At 43.8% G+C, this 12,027-nt stretch overlaps 1 protein-coding gene across 13 annotated transcripts in view; it reads left to right on the forward strand.

The window, feature by feature from the left end:
• RALGAPA1 (Ral GTPase activating protein catalytic alpha subunit 1) overlaps positions 1–12,027 on the forward strand; it is a 246,975-nt gene that overhangs the window by 156,579 nt on the left and 78,369 nt on the right. For all 13 annotated transcript variants that reach the window (XR_003999976.1, XM_030559262.1, XM_030559256.1 and 10 more), the window contains 3 exons: positions 6,419–6,529; positions 6,975–7,043; positions 10,032–10,163. Coding sequence is in view for 12 of the 13 variants with exons in the window: in XM_030559262.1 (XP_030415122.1) it covers positions 6,419–6,529; positions 6,975–7,043; positions 10,032–10,163 (312 nt within the window). In the remaining variant the exon portion in view is untranslated. The remainder of the gene's footprint in view (positions 1–6,418; positions 6,530–6,974; positions 7,044–10,031; positions 10,164–12,027) is intronic.

The raw sequence follows: 12,027 nt of genomic DNA on the forward strand, positions 1-12,027 counted from the left end.
TTGCATACCCTCTGGGTGAGGGGGGAAAGTACTTGTGTTTTCCAGGACTGGAAACAGGGAGGGTGGAGTCCCTCTGTTTAGATTCACGGAGCTTGCTTCTGTATATCTCTCCAGGAACCCAGGGAGGGAACACCCGGAGGGGGGAAGGGAAATGGTTTATTCCCCTTTGTTGTGAGACTCAAAGAATCTGAGTCTGGGGGTCCCCCAGGGAAGGTTTTGGGGAGACCACAGTGCGCCAGGCACTGTATAGATTCCTGGCTGGTGGCAGCTTTACCAGGTCCAAGCTGGTAACTAAGCTTGGAGGTTTTCATGCTAACACCCATATTTTGGACGCTAAGGTCCAGATCTGGGAAAAATGTTATGACACAAGTACAGTATGTACACCATTGAACAGGAATGTAGATGACCAAAGCAAATCGCTTGCTTATAACTCAGACGTAACAGCTCCATGGCTGGAGTTCTGAATGAGTTATGTCCAAGTATAGCCAGCAGTTTATCTATAAACACTGAAGACGCTGCTGTGTCTCTTTTAACCACACTGAAAGTCTCAGAACGAAAGATGCTAATTGGTTATCTGTACCACTGCAGCTAGAGGTTATGTACCACTCAATAATATCTTGAGCTTGGAGTGACTTCAAAGCCTTCCAAAAAATACCTGTTGCTGACGCCAGTAATTAGAAATGAATTCAGCTGAACCAGTGCTGAATGTATCCTATAGATAAAGGATAATTACATAGTTTATTTAGTGCTGTTTTGGAAACCGTAGCTGAAACCTATTCTGAACACAAGAAATATGGAGGGGGGAACAGCCCAGAAAGTAACTTTAGGAGAATGCATATTGAAGATGTGGATGGACTCTGATGGACCATCCTGGAAACTGACTCAGCCCAATCAAAAAAAATCTGGTAATAGAGTAGAGTATCAGCCACACATGCAAGACCTAGGTCTATTTGAAGAGAAATGATTGAGAGAGAGTATTACATAGTTTGAGCAATATTCATGGACTTATCACCCCTTATTTCCTCTGTGATCATGTACATTGGTATAATATCTTAATACTACCCTCAGAGACAAAATTTTGCTAATATATAGACCAATCAAAATGACACAGGTGGTGATATAAAATCTTTGGGGTAGTAAATAATAACAACAAAACAAGTTGTTGTTATAGAGTGGTCTAAATTGCCTAGTTAAATAGTCACAAACCAAGAAAATGCGTATTAATACAACCAAATGTGTTGTAGTACATCTGGGAACAAAGAACTTAGGTTATACCTAAAGGATGGGAGACAGTCTTGGAAAGCAGTGACTCAAAGGACTTAGGCATCATCATAGATAATCAGCTCAGCATGCGTTCTCAGTGCAATGCTGTGGCAAAAAGGGCTAATGTGATCCTGGCATGTATAAAAAGGGGAATGTCGCGTAGAAGTAGGGAAGCGATCTTGCCTCCATACATAGCATTAGTAAGAATACATTGTGTCCTGTTCTGATGTCCACTCTTCAAGAGGATACGAAAATACTGGTGAGAGTTCAAAGGAGGGCCACAGGTCTTGGAGAACCAGCCATATAGTGTGAGGCTTAAGGAACTCAATATATTTAGTTTATTGAAGAGATGGTTAAAAGGTGGCTTGGTCACTGTGTGTAAGTGCTTACGCATGGAAAAATATATCAGATAGTGAGGGGGCTTTTCAACCTTGCTAACAAAGGCACAACAAGATCCAAGGGCTGGACATTGAAGCTAGACAAATTCAACTCTGAAATAAGTTGCAATTTCCTGTCTGTGAGGGAACTCGAACATTGGAACAGCTTACCAGGTTGGTGGTGGACTCACCATAGCTTGGAGTCTTGAAGACGCGATTAGATTTTTTTTTTTTTAATTCAGTTTCTTGGATAAATTGTATTGTACGTGTGTGTGCAGGGGGTTGGGCTGAGTGGTCATGGTGCTCCCTTCTGGCCTTAAAATCTGTGACTGAGTACCCTGTTCATCCCCTTTTTTCATGGGCAGTGGGGAGAAAAGGATTGCTTGCATTGCCTGCAGCATGCTCTTAGCACTTGCAACTCTGCATGAAAGCAATAACCAAAATTAAATCTCATGTGCTTCAGGGCTTCAGTTAGTTACCTGCAGAGGTCAGGAAGGATTCCAGGAAGGACATTCAGGATGTCCAGACAATTCCCCGGTTCCTCCACCCTACTGTCTGTCTCACATAGTAGTAATAATTTTATTGATGGGTAGTCGTGCAGGTTTTTAAAAATATTCCAGCAGTCTGGATTTGATTTCAAATTCAGTAATCAGTTGTCAAGCTTTCAGTTTTTTTGTTTGTCAAGGTACTGTGGAGATCACCCAGGTGCATAAGTAGAGAATCTGTACTCTGCTTATTGTACTCTCAGCCACTTCTGCATTATCATTTAGCAGATCAGCAGACATTATTTCATCAGGAATAAAAGAGTTCTGTTTTAGTCTTAACTTCTGAAGCTTCTCCTGCTGATTTTAAATTTTCATTTGCAAATGTCTGCCTTCTTTCAGTCAAATGCAAAAAGGTGGCAGAATCTATAGCCACTTATAAACAAAAGTGCAAAACTAAATAGTCTGAGAGACAGACAGGGCCGGCTCTAGCCATTTCGCCGCCCCAAGCACGGCGTCACACTGCGGGAGGTTCCCCGGAGCCTCCTGCCGCCCTCCTGGCAACCGGCAGAGCGCCCCCGCGGCATGCCGCCGCAAGCATGCGCTTGGCACGCAGGGGCCTGGAGCCACCCCTGGAGACAGAAGAAGAGAACTAACTGCTTATATCTGCTCATTTGTATCCCTCTGACTGGCTCACAAGAGTCATCCACAAGATCTCTTGATTCTGATGCAGATATAAAAGAAAATTAACTGAAATTTTAGCCTTCAGAACCTTTTCTTGTGCTTCATCAAAGTGTGTAACTTCGCCCATTCTTCCCAGTCACATTGAAGATATGAAAAATTCAAAATGCAGCATCTGTAGAGGTAAGAAGCTGGCCCAGGATGCAGCTTCCTCTCAAAGCATCAGAGCTCATTTACTTATGCCACATGAAATGTCTAACTCCTTGTTTTATTGTGCACCATGATTTCCTTGTCATATTGTTTCCAAAAAGCCATTGTGACAAGCATAATTTTACTACTTTTTTCTTTTGCAATGCAGTTCTTTTCTGTCTTGAATATTTTTCTATTCAGAAAGTTACAGCTACATTGACTTACCCTTCCTCTTAATTCTCTGCCTGTGCTTCCTTGCCCACTAACTCTTAACTTTCATTTTTAAGTCTGCCTTTTTGACATTTTTAAGGTATAATGTTCCAGCAAGGGGTCATAGAACAGGACTGATGACCTCATGGAATGTCCAGGAAATCCAAGATGCGTCTCTAAGCATCTTTTACAACTGCGGTAACTGCCCTAGGTTCAGTTCAGAGCTGGACATGTAACCATATGGAAGTGCATCCCCTGAATTTGAGAGAAGGTGTGCCCTAGTTCACTGGTAACTAAAAGGAAAGTAAATAAAAGATCAAAACCTACCTGGTAGCCTTTTGACAGTGTTGGAATCCTATGTTAAATGACTCTTCCCCTCCATACTGCAAAAAAAAATAAGCACAGTGAGCCTGGGGATTTTTCCTAGTGGTAAAGAACATAGGCCATGCATGCATGTAGACTTTGAGTGACTTTGGTTGACCAAACGTATTACAAAGGTTAGCATTGCTAAGAGATCCTTAAAGCAGCTTTTTGTATGTAGGCAAAGGTTTATTAGGCTACCCTATTCCTTAGGCTATTAATCTAGTGTCAGAATTAACTGATTCTCATGGTGAGCCAACCAGGAGTCTAATTGTTGGAATTCTTGAGAAATAAACCTTTTTTTTTAAGTGTTTTTGAATAGTATATATTGGAACTGTATCCTGAAGAAAAATCTAATACAGTTTGCACTCAGCTAACACAACTGCAAATGTCTGCTCTCAGCAAAAAGAAAAAGAAGACATCTCCAATTAGAGGTTACTGTTTACAGATCGGAGTCGAAGTTTCTTGCTAAGGAAAAAGCAATGGTCCTTGTTACTATTCAAACTAATTGAATTTGAGTTTAATGGTTCCCTAACCAAAGCAGTTTCCGGAACTAAGCTTAACAGGCTTATGCCCAAGAAGAAACCAATTATTAGACCTGCTGTCTCACGGAGGTCCCAAGATAGAGCAACAGGAGAGAAACCATCAGTTTACATTGGAACAAAAAAAAAATTATAAGCACAATTTTCTTTTAGGCACAGTTCCGACTAGTGACATTTACACCCAACACTTCCATTCTTATTCCAGACAATTTTAATCGTGCGGTCAACCATCCCTGTCTTTGCTCTCTGATGTTGAACTTGCTGCATTAGTAATAAACTCTCTGTAATATAAAAATTGAATACTCAGTGCTTGAATGAGGCCTTGTCTACACTACAGGGAAAAGTCGGTCTAAGTTACGATCTAAGCAATTTGAGTTACATGAATGGTGTAACTCAAGTCGACATAGCTTAGATCTACTTATTGTGGGGTGCACACTACGTGATATCAATGGGAGATGGTGTCCCGTTGACTCTCCTTACTCTTCTTGATCCATTGGAGTACAGGAGTTGACTGGAGAACAATCTACGATCAATTTAGCGGGTCTTCATTAGACCCCGTAAATCGACAGCCAATGCATTGATCTCCACGTGTCGATCCCCTGGTAAGTGTAGACAAGCCCTGAGTAAGAGTATGTCTACACTATGAAATTAGGTCGATTTTAATAGAAGTCATTTTTTTAGAAATTGATTTGATACAGTCGATTATGTGTGTCCCCACTAAGCACATTAAGTCGGTGGTGTGTGTTCATAGTACCGAGGCTAACGTCAACTTTCAGAGCATTGCACTGTGGTAGCTATCCCACAGTTCCCACAGTCTCTGCCGCCCATTGGAATTCTGGGTTGAGCTCCCAATGCTGATGGGGCAAAAACATTGTCACCGGTGGTTCTGGGTACATGTTGTCAGGCCCCCCCCCCTCTCTCCGTGAAAGCAACGGCAAAAAATCATTTCTTGCCTTTTTTCCTGGGTTACCCATGCAGACAACATACCACTGCAAGCATGGAGCCCACTCAGCTCACTGTCATTGTGTGTCTCCTGGGTGCTGCTGGCAGATGCGGTACTGCAATGCTACACAGCAGCATCCCCTTGCCTTGTGAACAGCAGACAGTGCAATACAACTGCTAGCCATCGTCATCCCATGGGTGCTCCTGGCCGGCCTTGGTGAGGTCAGTCGGGGGCACCTGGACAAAAATGGGAATGACTCTAGGTCATTCTCCGAGTTTTGTCTAATGGAGATTCAGTCCTGCCAGCTGGAGGCTTCTGGCTCAGGCTGCTCTCCCAGTTGACAGCACCATGTGGTCCCACCTACCTCAGCCTACCTCTTGCTGCCATGGCTCAAGAAGCCTGGACTGAAGTAAGGAGCAGTTCAACTATAGGCTGAGCAAGTGCATAATGGTGGTAGAATGTGCCTTTGGACGTTAGAAGCATGCTGGCGCAGTTTACTGACTTGATTAGACTCAGCGAAACCAATATTCCCTTTGTTATTACTGCTTGCTGTGTGCTCCACAATTTCTGTGAGAGTAAGGGGGAGATATTTATGGTGGGGTGAGAGGTTGAAGCAAATAGCCTGGCCGCTGATTACACACAGCCAAACACCAGGGCGGTTAGAAGAGCACAGCAGGGTGCGCTGTGCCTCAGAGAAGCTTTGAAAACCAGTTTCATGACTGGCCAGGCTACGGTGTGAAAGTTCTGTTTGTTTCTCCTTGATGAAAAGCCACCCCCTTGGTTCACTCTACTTCCCTATAAGCCAACCACCCTTCCCACCTCCCTTTGATCTCCGCTTGCAGAGGCAATAAAGTCATTGTTGTTTCAAATTCATACATTGTTTATTAATTTGTCACACAAATGGGGGGATAACTGCCAAGGTATCCCAGGAGGGGTGGGAGAAGAAGGAAGCACATGGGTAGGGTAGTTGTAGGGGCACCCCCTAGAATGGTATGCAGCTCATCATAAAAGCGGCATGTCTGGGGCTCTGACTCAGAGTGGCCATTTGCCTCTGGTTCTTTGGTAGGCTTCACGTGGCACTGCTGCATGTCCCTGTTATAACCTCTGTCCTCCATACCCTTGGAGATTTTTTTCAAAGTATGAAACCAGTTTGTTTGTACATAGGCAAAGGGTTATTAGGATAAAGGCTATAAAGTCATGTTAAATTGAAGATCAGTAAGTGTAAAGCAAAGGACTAATTCCACAGCTCCTCCTGATCTATTTCCAAATCTGTAATAATATTCATGAGGTGTTTGTCCATTCAGTGTGTCATAGCTTGAAATCATGGACAGTCATAAAGTAATTATTACCACTCATTTCTCTTTTTTACAGTTTCCAAATAAAACAGTTGCACATGTTGCCTGCAATATGCTTAACATGCTGATTCATTATGTATGTAGGCTTCAAATATACCAAGCTGATTCACCTTTAAAAATTATTCAAGTAAGTAATTATGAAATATTTTAAACAATTTGCAGTTTTCCAGGGATTTTAGGAAACCATATAATTGAAATTGAAATAGGTAATTTAAGATTGTGATGTGAATGTTTTTGTAGACATTAAGTATAAAGTGTGCTTTTAGTCAAATTAAGTTTGCCGCCTGCATGGATGCGCTACATAGGTGGAGGAAGACCTCTGTGGCCTATATTGCCTCCTTGCACACCTGCATGAGGCAGATATAACTTAGTCCCTAGAGTTCATTAAGTAGTTTCTTTTTTGAAGTTCAATAAAAATTGTTTTACAAACAACAATCTAACTGGATTCTACAGTTTGATGTAATTTTAGAAGAATTTAACCATAGGTATGGTATTGTATCACACTTTCCTGATGACATATTTAAGTTTAAAGAAACTGTAACTTTTAAAGAAAACTATTTATTGTCCCACAGATCCTGATAGCAACTATTACTCATCTTCTACCCAATACAGAAGCTTCCTCTTATGAACCGGACAAAAGGGTAATTAGACATTAATCATGCTTTTTTTTATATGCTACTGTTAATATAACTATGGAACTGCCAGTCATGGCTTTATGATTATGGTTGACTTTTGCCTTAAGGCTGGGATTCAGACTCTTTGTATGTAAGATACACTATATTCTCCCTGAAATTACAGCATTTATTCTTTGAGTATAGAATGAGTTTTCTCACAATTTACAAGTACAGTAACTCTTCACTTAAACTCATCCGGATTAACATTGTTTCATTATTACATTGCTGATCAGTTAGGGAATGTGCTTGTTTAAAGTTACGCAATGCTCCCTCTATAACATTGTTTGGCAGCCACCTGCTTTGTCCACAAAAAGAGCTGCCCGTTCGAACTGGCTGGTGGGGGCTTGGAACCAGGGTGGACCAGCAGCCCCACTATCAGCTCCCCGCTCCCCTAAGTTCCCTGTGTGGCAGCTACCCAGCAGGCTATCAATTGCCTGCAGTTCAGCTGACCCTCCCCCCCCACTGCCATGTGCTATTCCTGCCCTCTGCCTTGGAGCTGCTCCCGGGAGCCTCCTGCTTGCTGTGCGGTGGGGAGGCAGGGTAGGGAGGCTAATGCCAGGGTGTTCCCCCTCCCTGCTGCTCCTGCCCCCCGCTTACCCCATCTCCAGAGAGCAGTGGGGAGACAAGACAAGACTCAGGATGGAGGGAGAGTGCTGGCAGCAGCTGCTGTCTCAACTTGCTGATCTACTTAAAAAGGCAATGTACTTAGAGTGGTACTTAAAGGGGCAATGCACATCACACACACACACGGTGTGTGTGTCTGTCTCTGTCTGCCATGCTGTCTCCCCTCCCTCCATTTGTGCTGCCTTGTAGCATGTAAGGCTACATTAACAACAGTGTGTTAACTCTTGAGGACTCAGCTGTTCTAGTTCATCATTTAGCAGCAAGGCATAGCCTACCGTCTTCCACCCCCTCAACCAAGCTTCACAATCATCATTGCCATGTATAGTAAATATAGTCTTCTGTCTGGTGAAAAAAAATTCCCTGAAACCTACCCCCACACACACACATTAAATCTTATGGGGAAATTGGATTCGCTTAACATCATTTTGCTTAAAGTTGCAGTTTTCAGGAACATAACTACAACGTTAAGCGAGGAGTTACTGTAAAGCTATTAGCATTAAAATTAATTTTAAAACCGCTCCATTAATAAACTTAGCACCCTATGTCAGACCTTTTCTTCTTGTCCCTAATGATCGTAATACCAGAGTATTGCAGACTTTTCAAACTTCCTATATAATTAGTGTATTGAAATCTTGTGCATAGACTACATTTGAAGACCACTTTAGGATTAATTATCATTTTATATTGGTACCAGGAATAATTTAAAGTGCATTCTTTAGAAGGAGTAGCACATAATTCTTCATTAATTCTCTGAAGATTGCCTTCTTTCAAAATGATTGCCATCTCCTGTTGTTCTTAGTGTGCCTGGAGCCACAGAGGCCTGAGGCCCTTAACAAAGATGACCTCTGCTTTCGTTCAGCTGCTCCTCAATGCTCCTTTCTGCCTCCTGATAACAGTGGATTACCATCCCCAAAGTGCAGTTTGGCTCCACTTCTGTTAGGTACAATGAAAGGCAATAGCCATTTTTGAAAAGGGCATCTCTACTCAGGGCAGTAAGTGGCTGATTGTCGCTCTTGTCCTTGGTCACCCCGCCCTGGTGGAAAGCGGAGCAGTAAGGGACCTATTTTAACTTCTTCCCCCATCATAAGCTCCATCAGGCCTCACAGCAATGGAAGATTATAGAGTTGATCTGCTCCACCACACCTACTCCTCCCTCTTCCCACCCAAAACACACACAAGATGCCATCTCCCTCCTCTTGTGCTAATAATAGATAGCATCCTTATGCTGGGTCTTCGCAGCTGGCGTAGGGCACAGCAGAGCTCCACCTCCACCAAGTTTATGCTGGCAAGGTGATTCCTGTATTTAAGGAGATTTCTTCTCAAGTTATATTCTGTCATCTAAATCTGGGACTATAAATACTAAAATCCCTTAATCATCATGTGTTTTATTACATGATGTCACTATGGGGCAAAGTTAAGATTATAGCTGTGAAATGGGTATTATGTTTATATGTCTTAAAATATAGTTTCTGGAATCACTTTAGGGGTTTTCTTTGTCACATTGATAAAGATATTTATTAACATATTTAAAGTATTTTGAAGAATTTTGTTGCTGTTTATTTGAACTCAGTTTTTTTTTTTTATTTCACCATGGCCACTTGTTTACATTTTAAAATTATAAATAAGTTTTCATTGTGTTTTGAGATAGTGTTTGACATGAGTTTACCATTATTATTGAACTAGTAGTCTGATCTGTGTTTGAAACATTGATGTGTTTGTTGCGTAATGGACAGTGTAAAAGTAGCCACTAGAGGAAAATGGATGTATTATAGAGTGACCTAGGAAAGCATTTGGATAGCCTTCAATGAATATATGGTGCTGTATAGTTATAATAGCAGATTATGAAGGAAGAATAACAATATTTATAAAGTAGTAAAGACAATTCAGGTTGTTTACTCTTGCATGATCTTTTATTCTCTTTACAATGAGGCTCAAGTGCGCCCATTCCACCACCCCCACTTACATGTTGTTGATCTGTCATTTTAAAATAATTTGTTTTTAAATGAATTTTGCAAAATCATGGAAATTTATCAGCACAGGCACAGCTATTCATCCACCTATCACGATGATAATGAAAAGCTATTCATATTGATAGTCCTCGGACAGAATATAAATTCTGGCCTTCAGCAGCTAGAGCTTTCACCCACAATATGAAGTTTAGGCATGCAGTAGCTTCTAAGTAACTTTAATGTGGTGGTATTGTCTAAGGTTGACTACCTATATGGTTAAATAAGGAAGAGAAACTAAAGCAGGAAAATAAAATACAGTAGGAAATGTAAAGCAGCAGGCTGCTATTTTAATGAATTGTAACTAAAAATACTGTTGTTACAGTTGGTGGTTTCTTTACTTCTCTGTTTATTGGACTGGATAATGGCCTTGCCCTTAAAGACCTTACTGCAACCTCTTCACACCACAGGAGCTGAATATAAGACCGAACAATCTGTTCTTAATTGTGTATATAAGGTATTTGTGCTTTACATTGTTTTGTTTTGTTTTTTAATGAACACTTGTAAAGCTGGAGGTGATGTCAGTTATGGGGAATGAACACAGAACCTTTCTGTTCTGTTTGACTCAAATTCTGTGACTGTACTGTTGTCGTCTTCTGCCTGTAAACTTATGCATTTTACCCAGAACTACTTAGTCTTGGGATATATCCTAAGCAGTTAGTTCTTAGAGTGCTTGCTCATATTGATTCCAATTAGGTGTGTGCGTGCCGCGTGCACGCTCGTCAGAAGATTTTTACCCTAGCAACACTCGGCGGGTCGGCTGGGCGCCCCCTGGAGTGGCACTGCTGTGGCGCTAGATATATACCCCTGCTGACCCAACGGCCCTTCAGTTCCTTCTTACCGCCCGTGTCGGTCGTTGGAACAGTGGAGCATGGCTTAGCTGACCTCCACTTCCCTAGCTACTCGTAGTTTTTCTCATTATTCTTGTGTATATAGTTGAAATTTCTATACTTACAGTTATTTTTTAGTAATTCTTTACTTAGTGCATATAGTTAAGAGGGGTTCGGGGATTAGCCCCTTCCTCGCACCCAGTGCCGGAACCCATGCCCGGTTCATTGGGTTTCAAACCATGCTCGGCGTGTCACAAGCTGATGCCAACAGGAGATCCTCACGACTCCTGCCTTAAGTGCCTTGGGGAATCTCACTTCGCCAATAAGTGCCGCATTTGCAAGACCTTCAAGCCGAGGACAAAAAAGGAGTGGGACTTTCATCTCAAACAACTCCTGATGGAGGCAGCTCTTACTCCTCCGCCCTCGGCACCGAGCGCTGGACAATCTACTGCCAGAAGCGCCTCTTCGGCACCGGATCGCGCCGGCATCGCTAAGACCCCTCGGCACCGACCATCTCTGGCACCGGTGCTGCCTCGGCACTGTTCTCTTTCCCCGAGGGTGAAGAGGCCTAAGACTTCTGCTGCTTCTGTGCCCTCTGGGCCACAGCTGAAGCACCTGGATAGATCAGACCGCCCGGCACCTACACCTGTTGCGGCACCGACTACCTTGGCACCGTCGATTCCGGTCCCACAAGGGCCTTTGAATCTGGTCCCTGAAAGCTCCCTGCCAAGAGCAGTGGTTGAGCTCACGATTCCCTCCACGCCGGAGACATTTTCCACGGCGAGGGATCTCATCGCAATGACTGAGTCTGCACTACCTCAACCCCCGGCACCGGCGGTGTGGGTCATACAGTCTGTGGGCAAGCCCGCCCTGATCAGACCACCTTCTATTGGCACCGCAGAATGGCACCGCTCACGATCATGATCCCACCGGTGTTCCCGGTCTCGTCGCCGATCCCGGTCCCGACGCCACTCGCAGTCCTGGCACCTATCGCCTCTTCGGTACTGGTCGTATTCGCGGCGCAGATCAGCGTCCCGTTCACCGGCCCGGTACTCTCAGTACCAATCCAACTCCTGGCACCGCTCCAGGCACTGTGACTCTCGCAGCCGATCCAGGCGCCGAGCTTCGAGATCCCGGTCGACCTCCCGGCACCGCTCTGGTCGTAGATCCTGATCTCGTTCCCGGTACCGGTATGGCTCCCGGTACCGATCCCCGGGGCCTCATAAAGCAAAAACAACCAGAGAGGGTTTTTCAGCTCCTCCTTGGCCATCCCGCCACCCATCCGTGTTGTCCCAGGTGGACAGTTCATATACACAGGACCGGGACCCCAATGTGCCCACTAGGATCTTCCAGGAGACCCACGCCCAAGAGCAAGGCCCCCATCAGTGGTCATTCTGGACACCTTGGGCATATCACCAGGCCCGTCTCACTCCAGCCCCATCTCGCTCTGCCGCATCGGAGCACCGGGTGCCAGAGGCGACCATCAGCCGC

This window comes from Gopherus evgoodei, chromosome 4 (genome assembly GCF_007399415.2).
Source record: "Gopherus evgoodei ecotype Sinaloan lineage chromosome 4, rGopEvg1_v1.p, whole genome shotgun sequence".
In the NCBI taxonomy this organism is placed as follows: domain Eukaryota; kingdom Metazoa; phylum Chordata; order Testudines; family Testudinidae; genus Gopherus; species Gopherus evgoodei.